General features: G+C 39.6%; 1 protein-coding gene across 5 annotated transcripts in view; it reads right to left on the bottom strand.

Moving 5' to 3' along the window:
- Positions 1–20542, bottom strand: part of LOC124552562 (tropomodulin) — a 394271-nt gene that overhangs the window by 22812 nt on the left and 350917 nt on the right. For all 5 annotated transcript variants that reach the window (XR_006967931.1, XR_006967930.1, XR_006967932.1 and 2 more), the window contains exons 4-8: positions 19278–19401; positions 11697–11917; positions 10726–10880; positions 9542–9638; positions 6262–6409 (exon numbers count right to left, since the gene is read on the bottom strand). Coding sequence is in view for 2 of the 5 variants with exons in the window: in XM_047126885.1 (XP_046982841.1) it covers positions 6262–6409; positions 9542–9638; positions 10726–10880; positions 11697–11917; positions 19278–19401 (745 nt within the window). In the remaining 3 variants the exon portion in view is untranslated. The remainder of the gene's footprint in view (positions 1–6261; positions 6410–9541; positions 9639–10725; positions 10881–11696; positions 11918–19277; positions 19402–20542) is intronic.

Raw genomic sequence — 20542 nt, 5'->3', positions numbered from 1 at the left:
ACTGTGGATTTTTCATTTCCCCTCCATGCACAATTAAAGTAATAGTAAAAATAAAAATCTGCATAATTATAATTCCATTACATTTTTGAAATGTTCAGTGTCCAATTTTAACCAAACTTTGCTAAGAATGTAAACTATTTGAGGCATATTAAATAATGTTCAAATTATCACTTCAATAATCTTTGCCAGTGACAAAAAATTTGACCACTGTGTTAACTGTAGAAATGAGAAATGACAATACATGGATGTAATATTTAAGGCAATGCACAGATAGTTTTACTCAAACATCAGACCACCATAAAATTCAGCACTTGCAGATGTTGACTGCATCAGAAAGGTAAGCCTGCAAAGCAGCGGAAGCATAAATTGACAAAGACATTTACACCCACAGCTCAAAGCTCCTCGATGATCTGAAGTTCCTTTAACATGTTACAAGCGACATTTACACAGAGCTAAAGAGAAGACACAGTCCCTACAGACAGAAAGTATAGATAAAATCATTTTATCTTTTAAATGAAATTGCAACCTTGTACGTAACTTAAATATAATGACAGTGAGAAAATTTTCGAGTAAACTAATCTGCACCCAGCACTTTTTCCATGTGGTGTCCATGTTCCTGAAGGAAAGAAAGTAATCTATGTTAATTAAACAGATACTAATTTTTTGCATGACACTGCAATTTCACTGTCCTAAATAAAGAGTGCAAAGGATGTTTGCTGCATAATTATAATGTATACCAAAATGACCAATAATGCTTGGTATAATCAGATACTAAGAATCTATGGAAACACATGTGTTACAAGTGGTCTGAATTGCATATTTCCAAATATTCATGTGCCTGCAAGGGAATAACTACTTGAACTTTAAACTTACTTCACTTAGGCTTTCATCATGTTGTTTTTGAACTTATGGCATAATCTGTGTATTAGCTGTATCAAAAACTCCAATTTATCATTTCTGTCTCAATCCTACAGCTGCTTGTTACCTCATTCCTCTGAGAATCCCATTGCTCACTGCTTGCCATCAATCGCACAGTGTCAAAAGCTTCTATTCAATTCTATTCAATTTCAAAAGCACTCTTCTATATGTTTAACACTTGCCTCTAATGATGTTACTGATCTAGACCCATGCCACAAGTCCTCAAAAACAAGACAAACTGTGCTTGGACACTCGTGCATACTGTATAGACCAGTTGTTAGTCAGATGATGTACACAAAACTGTAAAAACTAAACCTGACTAAACTAAACCACAGAAATTTTCAGTTCACCTGCTGCTAGTAGAATAAAATGCTATTCTGAACTATGAGATGACTATGTTGACTTAGAATTCTTGAGAGTGCATTCCTGTACAAAGAAAAGGAGTACAGACAACTTTCTATTAAAAAAATTATGGAAATCTAATCATTTCATGAAATCAGTACAATGAGATACCAGTGACAGGACACTGATAACACAAAGATAATATGAAAACTCTAAACACTGTAAAGTATCTCCTGTAGATGTCTAATAATTCACTACATTCTTACAAATTTTTGCCATTGCAATGTTTGTGAAATCTGCACATTTCCATATTTGTACACCATGTGTAAACAATTTACAAACTTAACACAACATAAAACCCAAATGCTAAAAAGATAAGCTATAATGTTCTGATCCAGTAAACATCACCTACATATCCAGAATTGCACTGCACAAAAGTCAAGAACGTTTTCTAGAATGCAGGAAGCAGTATTCTGTTTGTGAATGACTGACCACAGCAGGATTCCCTCAAAATATAAAGCATAAAAATTGTGCGGAATTCCAAAAGCAAGAAAACTAGTATTTGTTCTCCTCTCCCCCTTTGTCAATTTGCTTGCAACCAGTTTCTCAAGATGTGCTATAGCAGGAAACATAATGAGACATTTATGGACTTCATTGCACCCTTGCGACGTCAGATGTTGTCATTCTTATCTTGCCAAAACAAATGCTTTTGGGGTTAATAAATTTTGCATCAAAACCACCAGTGGACCACTAGGCTCTTCAGACAGCTAAATTACATCTCATGGAAGAGAACAGTTACCTTAAATGAAAAGCAATTTAAATACAAGAATTAAATAACAAAATTTTCGTTTAAATTATATATTTGTGAAGCATCATGACTGCAGGACGAAAAGTAATTAAAGTCAAAGATTAGTAAGTCACACAATTTTAAGAAAATATTTTCATTTAAATTTGTAGCAACCAGCCAAGCACAAAATGAAGGGGTGGTTATTTAACTTTCAGAATGTACTGAATGGAAGTCTGGTCCCCCAATTCTTATATTCACAGTGTAAAGTACTCAAACTCCATCAACAAAATTTTGGAGGTCATTTTCTGAGTACACTGATATAAGGAACCTGTGCTCTCTGGTGGCTCAATAATGCAATTTCCTTTTCGTTTAATTTCTTACATAGTTTACCTTTGTGTCAGTACTACACTCAAAATATCTATGCAGCACGAAATATGTTGACTGATATGTGCTCAACTTGTTCTGTTCACTTGTGGTACCTGTTTTTGACAATAGCAATGCTCACTTCACTCTTCATCCTCAACTTTGCATTTGGTACTACTCAAGTCTGTCAGCAGCTTTGCTTTTCTGGCAGTGTTAGTTTTACACTAACAGTGATACAGCAGTACAGATAGGTTTACTGATGTATAGCTGGTGAATAGGCACCTTATATATGGGTTCACTGAAACCAACAGGAGAGTAGCACGCCATCACTATGCTCAGTTATCCCCAATCTGATGGTTGTTACATTACTCTGCATTTTGTGTCATACATTTTGGTGATTGCATACTACAGGGTTATCCACTGTTGTAAGGACCAGACCATAGACAATAAGGCAGTCAGTTACAGCCAAGGAGTACTTGGCTGAAAACTTGTGGCAGTTTAACCACTTGACGTGCATGTGGCTGTAAGAAGTTGAAGATTTTACTAGGGGAAATAGTGTTCGTCAAATGTTCGCCAGGTCTACACACACCCATACTATTGCCACTTCATAAAATCTTACTTCACTGCCCCTGAGACCAATGACAGCATAGTTCGTATCATCCTAACTGGTAACACACATCAGTTCTTTGGGTGAGTCACCTTTATTGACAGACTACAGGGGGTAGATCAAAAGTTTTAATTATAACCTCAAAAAAATAAAGATACATAATTAATTTACACGCTTCCACAGACCTGGCACACATCAAAATTCCTTGCGCCACAGTACTGCAGCTTGTTGCCAGAGAAGACAAAACAAAATGGAATATCATGCAGTAATCTCTTTGCACCTCAATGGAAATGGAGCTTTGTCAGACTGACCACTACACCAAAAGAAGTCATGTGGGTGGCCTGACACTGCTGGAACCCTCTGCTCCACAAATTACTGTGCAGTATTACATTTTGTTCTGCTCCCCTAGTGGTATGCTACATTTCAATGGCGTGGGGATTTCAAGGTGTACAAGGCCTTTACTTTCAAACAACAAAAACTTAATTATGCGTCTTTATTTTTTATGTGATAATTAAAACTTTATAGTTATCCCTCACAGTTAAAAAATCTTACTTCAGTTACCTCTTGATGTATCAGCCTTTTGCTGGCTGCCACACCTCAGCTGTGACTAAAATCTCGTGCAACAGCCAACATGGAAAATTATCTTTTGATTGTTTAGTATAGTATGCTTCTGAGTTTGGATGCCAATAAGTTATTTATTGAGCCAACTGGCACAAGGACCATATCAAGTGTTTTACATGGCATTTCCACTTCACAATCTTATTCCTAACAGTGGACCTGCACAAGAATAATGCCTGACAAATGTGATGCTCTTACTATCATCTCCCATCCAAACTCACTCTATTGACTCAAAGAGAAATAACTTGTCCACCATACTGATAGGTCACGAGAGTAGGTTTACACCATCAACATACTAAGAGCACTCTTGTAGTAAGGTGTCCAGAAATCTAACCATAAACTCTGCAGTGTGCAGCAAAACATCCTCCTTAATTTGAGTTGAAATAAAAAACAAATAGATCAAAATAAATAAGCTATATAAACTTGAATGGTATTCACACAATGGGAATTTTGAAGCAATGCACCACACAAGTGATGTCCTCCACTATCAATGCACTGCTGGAAGCACCATGTCAAATTCCACACCATTCTAACAAGCATTTCTCGAGGAATAAGACCAATATCTCCCTGTACTGCATTTCTCAGGCTGGCAAAGTCCTCGGCTGTATTTGAATATCTCAGCCTTAAGGTGGCCGGACACGGGGGAAAGAGTGGGGGCACACAGCTTTTAATGTCTGGTGATCGTACTCACCAAGAGTCATTGTGATGTGAAGAAATTAATCATCAGGGGAACATTTGCCTCTAACCATACTTGGTTACTCTGCAGCGCATTGAGTCTGGATGCAAAAGAAGTACTGATCATGTGAGTGTATCACTGAAACTTTACTGTCACAGTAGCACCATCCGCCCCAAAAAGTAAGGACCAGTTACCCCAAATCTTCTAATTGTACACCATACAGTAACAGTAACACAACCATTACACAGTTGTTTTACATTAAGTTCACGAGGGTTCTGTCCACTCCGAAATCGGCAATTTCGACGAATGGGTACTGCTAAGTACGTGCCAATCATTGTGCTCATCACCACAGCATCTTCACAGATGTTTGCATATGACTTCACACAACTGTGGAAATCACTTAAACAATTGTTGATCAGCACTCTTCTCGTACAGACACATACGCAACTCCTATTGCAAACTTCGATGCACACTCTGATCACATAATTGAAGAGCTCTAGCATCTTTTAGAGCAGATCTCTTTGAACACTGCTAAAATGAATGCCTTACTGCATTAATGTGTTCTGCAATTCAAACACTGCAAGGCCTTCCTCCTCTTTTCTTTTAACCATTTCATCACTTACTTTAAAGTTTGACTATGGCAACACAAGTCAATAAAACTTCCCACTCCATAGGTATAATTCATGTTAATACAGATTCTTTATTCTGATTCATCAATTTTTTATCTGAACCTTAGATTAGGGAGGATGTTGTGCTGCACCACTGATACAGATTTAACAAGACCCTGTAGGAAGAAGTGACAAGAGGAGTACGGTGCAAATACAAATAAAGATGATTGTTTACTATTCATGTTTTGAACAAAGCCAACAAAATGGTAACGATCTTTCGTGATAAGGAAGACAACTACAATTTTGGAGCACTCTGTACTGGCTGGTTGCTGAACGAAGGCCATTTCATATACATAAAAGAAACACTTTCATACCACTGCCGAAGCAGTTGCAATCGGAGCAGTTGCAATTGGAGCAAGGCAGAAAGACGTCCCATTCTAGCATCCTCCTTTTCTGTGTTAAAAGTCAATAAAATTCATTTCTGTCTTTTATATTTATTGTACCAGTGTGTCTGAGAAGTCCCAGTACCATTGCTCGATCAAGTGAGGTGCCAAGAAAATGCCTTCACAAAAAAAGCAGCTAAGCTTCGAATACTGTAGTAAACAATGTAGGACCACATTAGTAAAGATTTTGAAACAGAAACATTTACTCTGATGTTTGTGAATGGGTTATCTCATGACACTGAAAAGAGTTGCAGCCTGTTGTGCGCTGTTTTTCCACACACTGTCTCTCTCTCAAAAAAGTTATTTTCTGACACGTGATATATTGCACACAGGAGGGATGTGATTTTATGGTCTAAATCAGATTCCCATTATTTGCATGAATTGGGTAGGTACCTGCCCCACATTATGATATGGGTGGGACGTCATATTATGATATGGGTGGGACGGCATCACGAAAACTGCCTGGACTATCCCCCCTCCCCCTTCCCCCTCTCCCCTCCCTATAATAAAGGGTACATTAATTGTACTTCTTATTTGGACAGAGATTGTGTGTGGTTACAAGAGGATAGAGCTCCAGCATACTTTTGAAGCACAATTCAAATGGTGTCCATACAGATCCATTTATATGTAAGTACTGCAACGTACCCTGTACTGTACTGGGATATGACGACTCCTCAGACACACTGTATATTTATTTCACACAAAATAAAACTAACACTGCAATTCAAACACTCTGGCAGCAAACACTGGATACCAACTCTCTTGTATCTGCTGAAATATGAGTTTCTGCATTGTAGTTGCTGCCACACCTGGAAACTGCATTACAGTACTGAATAAAAACACGTAACAGCTAAAGGAAGTTAACTGCGAGAGCCATACAATTTAACCCGGACACTTACTCCTGTCGATGTTCCTCTGGAGGTGAGCTGCAACGCGGTGGCGTGCGTCATTGTACTCCAGGTGGAGGCCGAGCCGCAGAAGTGTCGGGTTCTGCTCCACCAGGCCCGTTATGTCCATCTCTATCTTGTTGCCCAACACCTGCGACCTCTGCAAGATAGTAAGTTTGCCTGGCACCACATTACAATATTACGGTCTCTTAAGAAATGCCACAAAAGATACTTATCAATTACAAAATGTTTGTCCAAACACCTGTGATGACCGATCCACGGTTTCAGTTTCAAAATCACGAAAACATTTGCCAGTGTCAGTCCCAATAATAACTGGTTGCGGCGAAGGTTGATGTTTGTAAAGAGAAGGTGACAAACAATGTACTCATTTTTCCTTGTCTCTCCCCTACACAGCTTATGGGGTCATACCTCCAACATCGAGTAGGTTTACTTAAATGTACAGGACATTTTATGTGTGCATTGGTTTCCTGGTGAAATACCACTTGAAAGTGTGTGTAGCATGCAGACAGATGGATCGGTTGTTGAAGGACTTTTTGATAATGTAATGGGCCATTATCTTCAGGGTACCTGTGAAGACTGGCATCTCCAGATAGAGGGCTCGATGTACATACCTGCTGTCTCTCCCTCCCCCACGTTCCCTTCTAAGCAGCAAACAACATGAACAACTCCTGATCATTGCACAATGTCAAACTTTAAAATGAGATATGAAGATAGAAAAATTTTGGAACTCTCATCCATTTTTTGGGACTTTGTATACACAGAGGCTATCAGGATTCAGAAAAAAATAACGTAATCTACAAGGAAAATGGGTTTCAGTTCAGCCAGTGGTGGAACCTAGCACAGATGCTGCTCCAAAGGCAGTGAGGTCAGAACACACAGCAGTGCAAATGTGAAGCACAGACTGAGAGCCACCCAGAAACGAGCCACGCTCACCACTGTGGTTCAGTCTGGAGTGGAGGCAGCAGAGACATAATTACATACCACATTCTCAAGCTCAGGACATCGGTCAGCAGGAGTAATCTGGTGATTTTGTGTAATGCCATTGAAAATTTGTTCTACAACGACCAATCCAGCCAACCGCATGTCCAAGACACTTTGAAGCAAGTAGTGGTCTCTAGCTAATTGCATAACACTCACTTTCTATAAACTGATATGAGCACAAATACGATTCACAAAATCAGCCTGCGACTGCTGAATCTGTTAAAAACTAGCCACAGCGGCTGACAGTTATGCAAAATATGACCCCCTCCTCCTCTCTCTCTCTCTCTCTCTCTCTCTCTCTCTCTCTCTCTCTCCCTCCCTCCCCTCTGTATGCCAACGGGCTTTTAGATACACCTGTCTGGTGCTCAATGGCTCCACTATGTTGTGAGTAACAATCTGTCTTAATACACGTTGTCACAATACATTCTATCACCATAATTGTTGTGTATTATTTATTGTTGAACTTTCTTATAGGATCACTGCATACTTTCCTCAACTTAAGACTCCTATTGATGTGGGTGTGAGTGAGGAGAAACAAAAATATTATAAGTTTCATGTTAATATTACAATGGAGTAGTAAAAGAGTTTACATTATAATTTGTATACTGTACACATACTTTCAAAAATTAAGTCTTATTACATAGCAGGATATAACTTCCCTATCTAATATAAAACTGTGATAAACAATTAACAGAGCAACAGGATAATGTGTTACTTGTGGAGGACACCCACTACGAGATACACAGCTGATGGACTGTCAGTGCAATATCTGTGACTTGACCAGATATTTCAGTTTGACCTTAGTGTCCATGTTGTAAAGTTGTGCGTCATTATCTGTCTATGTATTTGTTCAATAAAGTGCAAGTTCACCTTATCGAGCTGTCCTTCACTTATATCGTACCTGCACTGTACCCGACTTTCACATACCAATTTGATATGATGATGTATCCAAAAGTTCCTGATATATATCAAAATTAACACTCTTTCTCTAGTTCATATACTGCACCACCACCTTCAAAGTAGTAGTCCCGGGAGAAAATACAATCTGAAAAGTTCTGCCACTTTTGAATTGCATCCTGGACGTCTCTTATGGTGTTTAGCACCCTCTACCATTCCATTTGCATCTCCTCTGTATCAAAACTTCGCCCCTTTTAACTTGATTTGGGGAGCAACTGCTATCTTATTTTTGGTAAAAAAAAAAAAAAATCTTATTTTTGGTAAAAAATTTCTGATTAATGAAGGCAGTGCGTCGTCCTGCAGTGCCAAGTCGGAATAGGCAGTTATTGCAGTTATTTGAATTCCACTTTTGTGGACATTTTCTTCTCCATTCCTTCCTCAAACGTCTTAAAAGATTATGATAGAACTTTTATTCACCATCTAACTAAGAGGGATAAAATCTTCACGAGCTCTGGCAGTATTTAAAAAAACCTTAGTCTTGAGTTTTATAGATTTTTTTGGCTGACGTGAAGAATGAGACTAACATTGTGATGAACTGATACTTCGTTTCAGGGTCATGCCATAAATCCAACTTCTGTTGCCATGAGCAGCCTTTGAAAGGAAGTCTGGATCATCTTGAAACAAGTGTTTGTGTTTATGTTCCTGCAGACCTACAAGTGATGCTGCTTCAGATCATATTGAAACTATTGTGTTACAAACCGGCATAATCCTTCTGATGTTCAGTTATTCTGACAGAACGTTCAGGTGTACCAAAACTATTTCCAAAGTTTAACATAGTTCCCGAATGGTCTGTCTACCATCTTGCAGAATTATCACTTTCTGAACATTTTCTGGTCTGATGAAAAATGACAGTTGACCAGAATAGTGGTCATCATCACTCAATTTTTGCCCTTTTTTTTAGAATGCTTATGCCAGTGTTTAAGTCTGTGTTTGACATAAACTGTCGTCTGCAAAAGCTTGGTGCAATTTTTGGTGTCTTTCTGCAACAATTTTCCCAAGTTCCAAATGAAATAGACAAATTGCTCTTTCAAGTCAACCCCCGCAAACTTGTGGAAGCATTACAATAGAAACATTCTCACCAATAACTAACTAAACCACTCATCATACAGTCACTTGCCACACTGACACAAGAAACAAGTATGACAAGAGCCCTACAGGTATTTCAGTTTGTACTTTAAAAAATTGTGCCGCAAAAAATTCATATATCCGTAACTTTTGGATACCCCAAAATATTTATAATGAAATTCAGCAGCTACATAAACTTACTAATTAAAATTTGTCGTAACACCAACCTGAACAGTGAATTAGAAGAGAAAATGTTTATTGCACATACCTGATTAGAGCATCTGAACTCCTCAATTGTTTTGGTTGCCAAGAGGGATTTAATAAGCTTCACAATAACGGGTGGACTGATGAAGTTTGTTTCCACACTGAAAAATAAAAGTGAGAATTAAAATAAAACTTACTTGGACAATTACTTTCAAAAATTAACAGAAGTAAGAGAAATTAATAGAAAACTAAAGGTAGATGAGAAACTATACTCATGAGAAAAGGTAATAAATACAGCAGGAATAAGAACTCCAACCATTAGCAGGAAATCATTTGTCTTGGTTTCCCCTTTATCCAGCATCAGGCCGCATTGGGACATCTATCGTATTTCTCCCCTTCCTCTCTCCTTCCACTGTTCTTCTTCTGAAACTGTTTTGTTCCAGTCCAGATTCCTTTTTCTTAAAACTCTTCTTTATTGAGTCTATCTTGCTCTAGCTCTCCCTCCTGTCTTCATTTTGGTATTCTTCCATTTCTCTTGACATGTTACAACATATTATTCTCAATTCTCTCATTCTGCTTTTATACTCCAATCCCATTTCTAACATCTTCATTTCTCACACTCTCTCCCCTCATTTACCATGAAAGAATTTAATTTCAGTGGCTTGGATTCTACTACCTACTCGATCACAGCTTCCCTTTCATGCCCTCTGACACTCAGAACTGCAGTCTGGCTTCTGTACACATTTTAAAAAACCATTCACTCCCTGTATTTTGCCCCTACCTACCTTCTGAATTTCGAAGAGAGTATTCTCATCACTTTTTCAAAAGCTTCTACTAAAGATACCAATGCTATAAATACAGGTTTGCCTTTCATCAGTCTGTCTTCTAAGTTAAGTTTTTGGATCAGTATTGGCTTATGTTTGGTTACATTTTGCCATAATCCACACTGATGTTTCCAAGTTCAGTTTCTACTGGTTTTTCCATTCCTCTGCAAGTAAGTCATGCCACTATTTTGCATGCATAACTTTTGAAACTAACTCTTCAGGTATACTCACATCTGATAGCACCTGCCTTCTTTAGAATTGTTGCATTTTTCTTGGAATATAAATATCAGTTGCAAATAAAACTAAGACATGTTTCACTGAGCTAGGGGTATGAAACACTTTTGTTCCAAGATGATAATCAACAACATTGGGTAACAAATAGCTTTTGAGAGTCTGAGATGTTTCAAAATAATTCATTACTCACTTGACGACACGTAAAGTAGTGTTGCGCTCGAGTGCTTCTGCTAACTTGATAGCAGAGTTGTCCGTCATTCCCACATTGCTCAAACTCAGTGTTTCCAAATGGGTGTTCTCAGGCAGGGCATTGAAAAGGTGCTCAAATTTTTCTTCAGAAATATTCTGAAACAAATAAAAACAACAGTACAAATACACAGTCTCATAGGAATTCCATTTAATAGGAACTTACAAGAGTTACTATTATCATATAATGTGACAACCATGGCCAGTTTTTGCAGTAAGTTGGCCACCTTCAGATTGTATACGGCACAAGTGCTGAACAAAGCTTTATTTTATTATAAATGAGATTGTGTCTAAAATAAAAGGAATTTCATAATACATCAGTTAATACACTACATACACAGGCTTTAATTTTTTGGAAAAAAAGTAACTAGTTACACCATCTGAACAATAAAACTGTAAAATTGCTATTCAATCTTATTAATAACAGATACTATCTAATTGGCACAAAAGTTATAAAATTTAATAATGATACTTCTTACACTGCATCTTACACGGAGTTATGTGAGCAGGCAACATAATGTGCTGAAATTGAGGATTGTCTGTGGCATGCACTACCTCAGAACCGGGCACTGGAAAGAATATGGGAGAGGGGAGGAAAGGGAGGAAGAGAGAGGGAGAGGGAGAGAGGGAGAGGGGGGGGGGGGGGAGGGAGGGAGACAGAGAGAGAGAGAGAGAGAGAGAGGGAGAGGGAGAGAGGGAGAGGGAGAGGGGGGGAGGGAGGGAGACAGAGAGAGAGAGAGAGAGAGAGAGAGAGAGAGAGAGAGAGAGAGAGAGAGAGAGAGAGAGAGAGAGAGAGGGGGGGGGAGGGAGGGAGACAGAGAGAGAGAGAGAGAGAGAGAGAGAGAGAGAGAGAGGGGGGGGGGCGGGGGGGAAGGGATGAATCTGATATGGATATTTGAAAATCCACCAACAGACCTTAATGTTGTTCCAGTTGAGGTCAATAAGAGTGGGGTCATCATCCTTGACTTGCTGAATAGTTGAGTCGGGATCTGTGAGGTTGGGCGGGTCAGCCGGGTACGGCTTCGGCTGCGAAGCCTTCGTGATGCCATCCCAGCCCAGACCGACTGGCTGGTCCTTGTTGAGCAGAGACGCGTGGTACTGCTCCTGATTCATCATCGAGTGGAAGCCCAGGATAGCTGTCAAAGAATTGCTAAAATGTCACCATCTATGTACTTCCAAGGAGTGCAGAAAACTTGCAGAACTGCAAGGAAAAGACACTTACACAAAATGTTATGTCTGATAGTAATCTAGAAAATAAAGTTTTCAAGCTTCATATTATGATATAACTGTCAATATCGAATAGTATTGTAGAACATGATACACAAAACTAATGTACGGCCAACACATATTTATATTTCATGTTCATAATTTCTCTCTTCAATTTCTGCAGTGGTATTTCTTAATTATGATTATTCTTTAGAGAATTTTTCTTCACTTAAAACTTGTATGAAGATGGCTAAAATAATAATGTCTGATAAAAATACAGATGTAAGATGCAGCTCATTGTTCATGTACAGTGAAAATATAAAAAATCCAAACATTAATTGGAAAAGGCCCAATATTAGCAATATAATCATAACAGCAGAAAAAATGAAGTGATGTAATCAATTTAAAGCTATTTTGTCACGAAAAACAATCGTTAAAATGGGCTGTCAATGATATAGTAAACAATAGAAAATGTGTGTAAAACAGCAGAAGAAATTGCAATTAAGATGAACAACAACAGATTGTAACTATCTGATCATTATATTTTTATAAATAGGCAGGTGGCAGAGTCAATTTGGAAGTAGTAGTTGTGCTCAATATCTTATATTCTGTTTTATGATTGGTATTTACACCATGATACTGATGACATTGATAACTCTGTCTTGCACCTGCAGAAAATAAATGTTGGAATAAAAGTATGTCAGATTATTACAAAATAAGAACTCACCACCTAATAATTCTTCATCCAAAATAAATGTAAGTAACAAATATAAAATGTTTATTACTATTTTAACAACGTCCACTTCATCAGTGGCATGTGGTGATGTGTTTTAATTATCTGGCCAAGAAAATCAGGTTAATTTTTCATGAAAATGTCAAAATTTTATAGCCTTGATGAAGTTGACTGCATTAGGATGTACAATAATTCCCCCTTTCCCCTTTTTCTCCCTCTCTTGATGAATCACCACTACCATTTTGGCTTGTTACACAGTTGTCGGCTCATTGTGGAGCTCAGTCACAACACAGATTGTACATCTATCCATTTCTTATACATTTATATTATGTTCAACGCAATTACAAATCCTCACAAGTAATATGACTGGAAAAACTCACGCTTCATAAACGTGAAATACAATAGTATCGAATTACGAGATTTAGTAGTTAAAATCTGTAGCTCTTCACATTATGTAAATGAGGTACAAACACATAAAACTTCATTAGGCGAAGTGAATGAAAGACAGATTTGTTTTAGTGCAAATGTAGAAGAAATCACATACAAAATGCTAGTATTCACAGTCCTTACCAAGCAAGTGTGACAGCAGCATAGATCAAATAAATCAGTCATGCGGTCAGGGACCCTACAGCTCAGCAAAACTCACACGTGAGTGTAACAGAGGTGCTAGGGAAATTTAAATGAGAATCTTCAAAGTAAATGTGATTTTGTTCTCTCTAAATCCCATTCAGTAGATTTAGAGAATTCTGTTGTAGCTCATATCTCATGTAGGAACCATGATAGTAAAATGGAAGATACAGAAGGCGGCTGCACATCGAGGTATATAGGCAGTAATTCTTACCTCAATCAGTACGCAAGTGGAATTGGATATAAAGTGGCCAATATATGTACAGAATACCACACGTTGAGCAATGTATACATCTGTATTTGTAGATGAAAAAACCTTTTGGTATTGAAAGTCATGAGCACAGATTGAGAATATTAACAACACAGTGGGAATTTGACGTTACATTCTCCGATTTTAGGTTTTTTGCAATTTTACACCACAAATTCGTAGCCCCTGTGAAAAACCCATAAGATTAATGTTAAAAATTCCCTGATTTTACATTTCTTCCTAGTAAGGTTTACCTCTATTCTAAGTTCTTACTCAACTTCTCGCTTGACTTCCTGTTGACATTTGATGTGACTGAATAAGTTATAAGTGGCTCAAAAGAAAGATGGTTCACATGACGGGTGGTGGTGGAACTAAGGGAATATTTTAGGCCATTGTGGTGAGGGAGATGTGAGAGAGGAAATGCTGACATAATCCATGACCGGTGTTGCCAACACAACTTTTATCATAATTGCATGGTGAAGCTAAATGTTGCAACTACTTATAGGTTGCAGCCATAATGGCAAAAGAAGACAGTCAACGTAAAGTGTTCCGGATCGGGCCAATACGTGACGCAGGAGACCAGCCACCACCTTTCCTTGTGTCACTTATAACTCTGTCTCGTCTTTTTTGCATGTATTTCCGACTTACTGTACTCAGCAACAATATCAACTGTCAACTTTTTAAATTCAAACATTGAATCTCAAAGAACATGCTTGGTCATAATCGAAGAAATGTCACCAATTTCCAGCTGGTGAACTATTATTGGCTGGCGACTTGATAAGTCACCCAAGAGTTAGCGCAGCCACCACACCACACTAACACATGTAAAATGAGCTCACGTACTGGATGTGTGGTAAATGGGAGTGGCCCTTCAGCAGGTAGGGGTGAAAGCATTTTGTGAACTGCTGAAAATATACTTTTCATGCAGCTGATGTGCTATGACAGACATGTCACACAGAAATAGAACAAGGGTTTTGCTATAGCACATTTTAAAGATTTTCGTGTTCAAATCTGACACTATACAGTTGCAACAACCACATAAACTCCTCATGTATATACTTCACACCACACACTGTAGATTGTACAGATTGACAGCAGTGATAGAGTGCACGAAACGAAACTGTAGCACCTGAGCTTTCTTTCAAATATACATTTTACACGATGTACAGATATTCACTGAGTTGACTACTAATAAACTTGTAACATCAATGGGAGAAGTAAAATCATTTTCAATTGGAGAAGTAAACTCATTTTTTCACATCTCTTGTTTCTCTCATCAAGCCTAAAGTAACACTTTAATGGTGGTGAGCATATGAAGTGCCTCATAAGAAAAGGATTAATCATAACAGCAATGGTGACAAAGTATGTCATTAAGTAGAAATCCATATTTATGCTTATGGTTTAACCACTCAGCTGCTGTGATGTTTCTGGTTTAATTCAACATGTTCATTAATTTTTGCTTTTTTCTGGGTGAGCACAAAGGATGATCTCTCAAAAACATATTTTGAACATATAATCTGTAGTCACAGCACGTTGGAAAACAGCTCGATTACATTATACCCAGATACAAATTTCAATTTTTTGACGAGTTTTTACTTGCTGTTACACATCTGTGAAAGCATCAATGTTTAGCAGTCTGTTCACTGTGCCTGTCTGCGACTTAATGCTTTCTCTATACAGTGAGTAGTGATCTATCATTTCATGATATTATATAAACCTATCTTGGAGTTTCCACTGTTAGAGTGAGAAAATTCATGCAGTCAGTGGAAAGGTTGTGGCCCACTATCCAAAAAGTTGAATTGCAGCGAGAAATATCACTTAGGTATCACCAGCTGTGCAGTTCTTGATGCAGCTAAGAAATTTTTTGCCAAACATATGATTTCAATATGTCATCAACTGGGAAGTATAAGAGCATTTGAACCTATGGTTCCTACAACAATCACTATCTGGCAGACAACAGATGGTAACCGAAGCGTACAGAAAAAATTACAGTTATTTGAAGTAGGACAAACTGTGCTAGAATTTAAGACACACCTGCTTGTAGCAAAACACCACTTTTGCACACACATCCAGACTGATAAACAATTGACAATGTTTCATTTGAAATTGATTTATCACACAGGTCTGTTCAGACTGTGTGTATTAGGCATGCACTGCATTATTCTTTACATATCATTCCAAAAGCGCTGTCTCCTGCATGAAGGAAGATCTGATGTTAATAGCAGACCATCCCATAGCCATGGCTTATGCAGCGGAACCGACTAGTTTCTGATAAAGGAGATGGGTGACCAGCAATAAAGTTAGATATCCCACTTCCATGTGCAGATAAAATATATTAACTGAGCAAAGGAAAATCTACTTGAGAAAACAAAGAGACAGAAATGCTGGCCAGTACCTTTGGGAGGTAATATTCTTGTTCTGCCAACACACACATTTAAAAAGTGAAAAACTAATCGTATTAGATCTATCCTCAGAGGAAAGGGGGATAAGTTCCAGAAAGTTAGGAAGGAGCACCAGGACACACTGATCCTACGAGTGAAAGGGACCTGCCTGTCGTTAAAAGGCAAAATTAGTGCTTTCACTCATAAATGTGTGTATTGGCAGTAGTTGAATTTCGCCTCCTGAAGTATGCACTAGCCAGGCATTCTATTTATTTGTATTAATAGGTAAATTAAACAATGGCATATACAGGACAGAATTTAACAATATTACAAAAAGGATAATTGCTACTCACCATACCAGTGAAGGTGGCGAGTCACTGATAGGAACGACAAACAGACTATCAGAAAGTGACCACTCAGCCAACAGGGCCTTCATTGGAAGTAGACAACAAACTCGTGCAGACACAACTCTCACACAAATGACCACAGTCTCTGGCTGCTGAGGCCAGACTGTAAACAGCAGTGCACGATGGGGGAGGCAACCAGGTGGTGGGGGTAAGGAGGAGGCTGGGGCGGGGAGGGGTGGCACGGCAGGGATGGAGGATGCTTGTGCGAGCACATAGGGATGAGATGGAGAGAAGGTAAAGCAGCCAAGTGCAGTCGTGAGGTCAGACGGAGGACGGGCGGGTGGTCGGGCAATTCATCACAGTTTCTGTTCCTCTGCCACATGGTGCCCTGCACATCACTATCGGTGCCACTTCCCTTTGCACTGACATTCCTACTCCCCCTGGCCTTACCGCTATTGGACACTACCTTTCCCAATGCCGAACAGATTCCAAACCTACAACCTCCTTCTTAGTCACCATGGCCAAATATCTCCCCACCCACAAATACTTCTCCTTTGAAACACTACCTACAAACATTTCTGGGAAATGGCAATGGGCACCTACACGGCAGCATCCTGTGCCAACCTATTCGTGGACCGCATATAGGAACCCTTCCTAAACATCCAAAATCCCAAACCTCTCACTTGGTTCAGATTCACTGATGACATCTTTGTGAGGATGAGGATACCCTGTCCACATTCCGTCAGAACCACAATACCTTCTCCCCCATTCGCTTCACCTGGTCCTACTGAACCCAACAAGCCACCTTCCTCAATATCGACCACCTCAAAGTGGTTACATCAGTAACTCCGTCCGTATCAAACCTACCAACCATCAGCAATACCTCCACTTTGACAGCTGCCACCCATTCCGTGCCAGGACGTTCCTTCCGTATAGCCCAGCCACCCACGGCCATCGCATCTGTAGTGACGAATGATTCCTCTCGAAGTATACTGAGGGTTTCACTGACACCTTCGTACACCGTAATTACCCTCCCAACCTTGTACAGAAACAGATCTCCTGTGCCTTATCTCTTCAGTCATGCACCACCTCCCAAAGTCCCCCAACTTGCCACAGGAGGTTCATTCCCCTCGTGACTCAGTACCACTCAGCACCAAACCTACACAATATCCTCCTCCATCCCTACACAACTCCTGCTCCCAATCCCTCACCTCATGACTTACATCCCTGTAACAGACCTAGATGCAACACACATTCTCCCACCAACACCTACTACTACAGTCCGTTCACAAGCGTCACCTAGCCCATCAAAAGCAGGGCTACCTGTGAAACGAGCCATCTGATCTACAGGCTAAGTTGCAACCACTGTGCTGCATTCTTTATGGGCACGACAACCGACCAGCCATCTGTCCACACGAATGGCCACCGACGAATGTGGTCAAGAAACAGCTGGAGTAATCTGTTGCTGATCACGCCACCCATCACTACGTTCTTCATTTCAATGACTGATTTGATGCCAGCGGCATATGGATCCTTCCCACAAATATCAGCTTTTCTGTACAGGTGGAAACTCCCACTGCAATATATCCTACATTACCATAACCCTCCTACCCTCAACGATCAATAGTCGTTGTCCTTACCCATCTAGTCCCTTCCCTGTTCCCATTCCAGCACTACACAGCCATTTATTCCACTGATGTTCCCCAAGTCTTTTTTACTTCTCTCCTATTTGTATCATCTCTCCCTCCCCCCCCCCCCCCCACCCTCCGTCTAACCTCCCGACTGCACATAGCTGCCCTACCCTCTCTCCACTTCATCCCTGTATGCTCCCACAAGCAGCAAGCACTTTACTGTCACCCACCTCTATCCTGCTATCTCCCCCCCCCTCCCCCCACCACCTCCTTCACCCACACCACTCGGTTGCCTTTACCTATTGCCCCTCCCGTCACGCACTGCTGTTTGCAGTCTGGCCACAGCTGCCAGAGACACTGTGTGTGTGTGTGTGTGTGTGTGTGTGTGTTTTGTCTATTTCCGACAAAGGCCTTGTTGGCCGAAAGCTCACTTTCTGACAGTAATTTTGTCATCATAACTGTGACTCACCATCTCTGCTGTGTGGTGAGTAGCAACTATCCTTTACATAGTACTAATAAGTCAATTAACTTTAACAAAATAAATGGAAAGCAGTGTGTGTGTGTGTGTGTGTGTGTGTGTGTGTGTGTGTGTGTGTGTGTGTGGTGGTCGGGGAGGGGGGGGGAGGGGGGGGGGGGGGAGGGGAGATAGGGAAGGGGGTGGCACAGAGTGTTTCTTGAATGAACTGGTATTCATCTGTTAGAAGAGAATACTGTGTGTTTAATAGTCATTCCCTATGGCCAGTAAGACACGCCCACAAAAACAGGCCAAATAACTTTGTTTTACAGCAGACAATGGCCCTGCACATCAGACATTAGTGCTAAAAGTGGCAGTCCTATTACCCAGACTAATGCCTGTTCATTTCTGCTCATTCCTATAGCTCAATATGATAAAGAACATACTATATTTAAAATGATTTGTCACTTTCAGTGAATGAGATGTAAAAGTATCTCAAACAAAGATTGTGCACATTTGTGAATGCGTGGTGATAGTAGTTACATTCCAAGTAACTCCTTTATTTTTAAAGGATGATTAAAAACAGTTACCTACAAAACAACCACTGCAATGATCCAAGAGAAGTATCAGACATAATAAATTAATATGCGAGGAATAATAATAATAATAATAAAACAAACAATAATAAAACAAACCTTCCACACACACTTTAATGAGACAGCAAATGACATGTTTATACTACCTACTCTCTAAAGTATGTAGTGTTAAACTACCAGAAGGTATCACTGAATAAAATACATATTATTATGGAAGTGTCTGGGATACTTTGAATTACCACAGTGGCCATCTTTCAATGACACAATAGCTCACCTGCAAGATCAATGATTTCCTCCTGTGTCGCTTTATCGAGAGCAGTTTCATACTCGTCACCCAGGTCTATGGCAATCTGCTCATCAGCATCTATTTCACGTTGTGGAGGTGGTGGAGGTATCCACTGAGAAAAAAAATAAAAAAATCCACCCCATTTGAGAGACAGACACAATCAATCCATTAACTGCAAAATATCAAGTTTCACCATTACCTACTTATATCTTAAAATGCTGGCAGTACCTGCGATCTGTGATTAGAACAATACAGATCTATTAATTTACTTTTCACTGTGATTAAAACAACACACCAAACAATGAAATAAAGAAACAAATTAATACAAACATTAACCAACCTTCTTTTCTGCGCTTATAGACTCTTCTTGTTTCACGGACAAACTGCTCAAAAATGGTTGTTTGGTTTGATGATTCAACGGACCGAACTATTATGTCATCAGTCCCTTTTTCCTCAGACAGACAGGTCTACATGACTGTAGATCAGAGAGCCTACCATGCAAAACCCAAGGGAAGAAAAACCCCAAGGTCTACATAAGGTCAATGAAGGCAAGGTAAGGGACAGACAGAGGAAAGGGAGACAAAGGAAGAAACGCAGCAGGGTGCCCCATTTAGGGTGCAAAACTGGAGTACAATGAGGGGACATACATCCCTGATTTCCCCCTCCCCCCCCCCCCCCTCCGCTAGCTCAAAGTGTCTTGGCAGCATCCACGAAATGAGGAAGAAATTTAAAAACTGTTATTAGAAAGTGATATTGACAAGCTGGATGTAAATCCTAATTTTGTTCCTGAAAGTGACAAACTTTAAAGTGTAATGAGTGAAAAAACAGCTGGACAGTAAAGATAATGTCGTTATTCCTGTCAGAAATATCAAGTGCACTCACTAACATTAACTGAGGTTCTCTATCAACTACTGTGGTTGATTCTGGTCCCTCCTTCACTGAATCACCATCTTACTGCTTGTCGAGAGATGGACAAAGTAATGCATGAAAAGCATTCCCAACCAAAATGTCCATACCGTACATACTTCACAATATAATTATGCATTGTAAGATGTAAAAGGGTGCTGTCAAGTACTGCCTGAAGGCCACAGTTGCCTACGTCAGTGGCAACGCTGACGCATCATAGTAAAAATGTAAGCAATATAAAATTGCTTTATTTGTTTGGTTGTGGAAGGCATGCAAAGTTGCTGCACTGAGTGTTTTTAACCGTCAGGGATTTTCTTCTGTCCTGTGGACCATAGTGACAACCTTGA

Source organism: Schistocerca americana, chromosome 10 (genome assembly GCF_021461395.2).
Source record: "Schistocerca americana isolate TAMUIC-IGC-003095 chromosome 10, iqSchAmer2.1, whole genome shotgun sequence".
NCBI classification, from domain to species: Eukaryota; Metazoa; Arthropoda; class Insecta; order Orthoptera; family Acrididae; genus Schistocerca; species Schistocerca americana.
The sequence above is the reverse complement of the archived record's forward strand: the minus strand, read 5'-3'. Positions and strand labels throughout refer to the sequence as shown.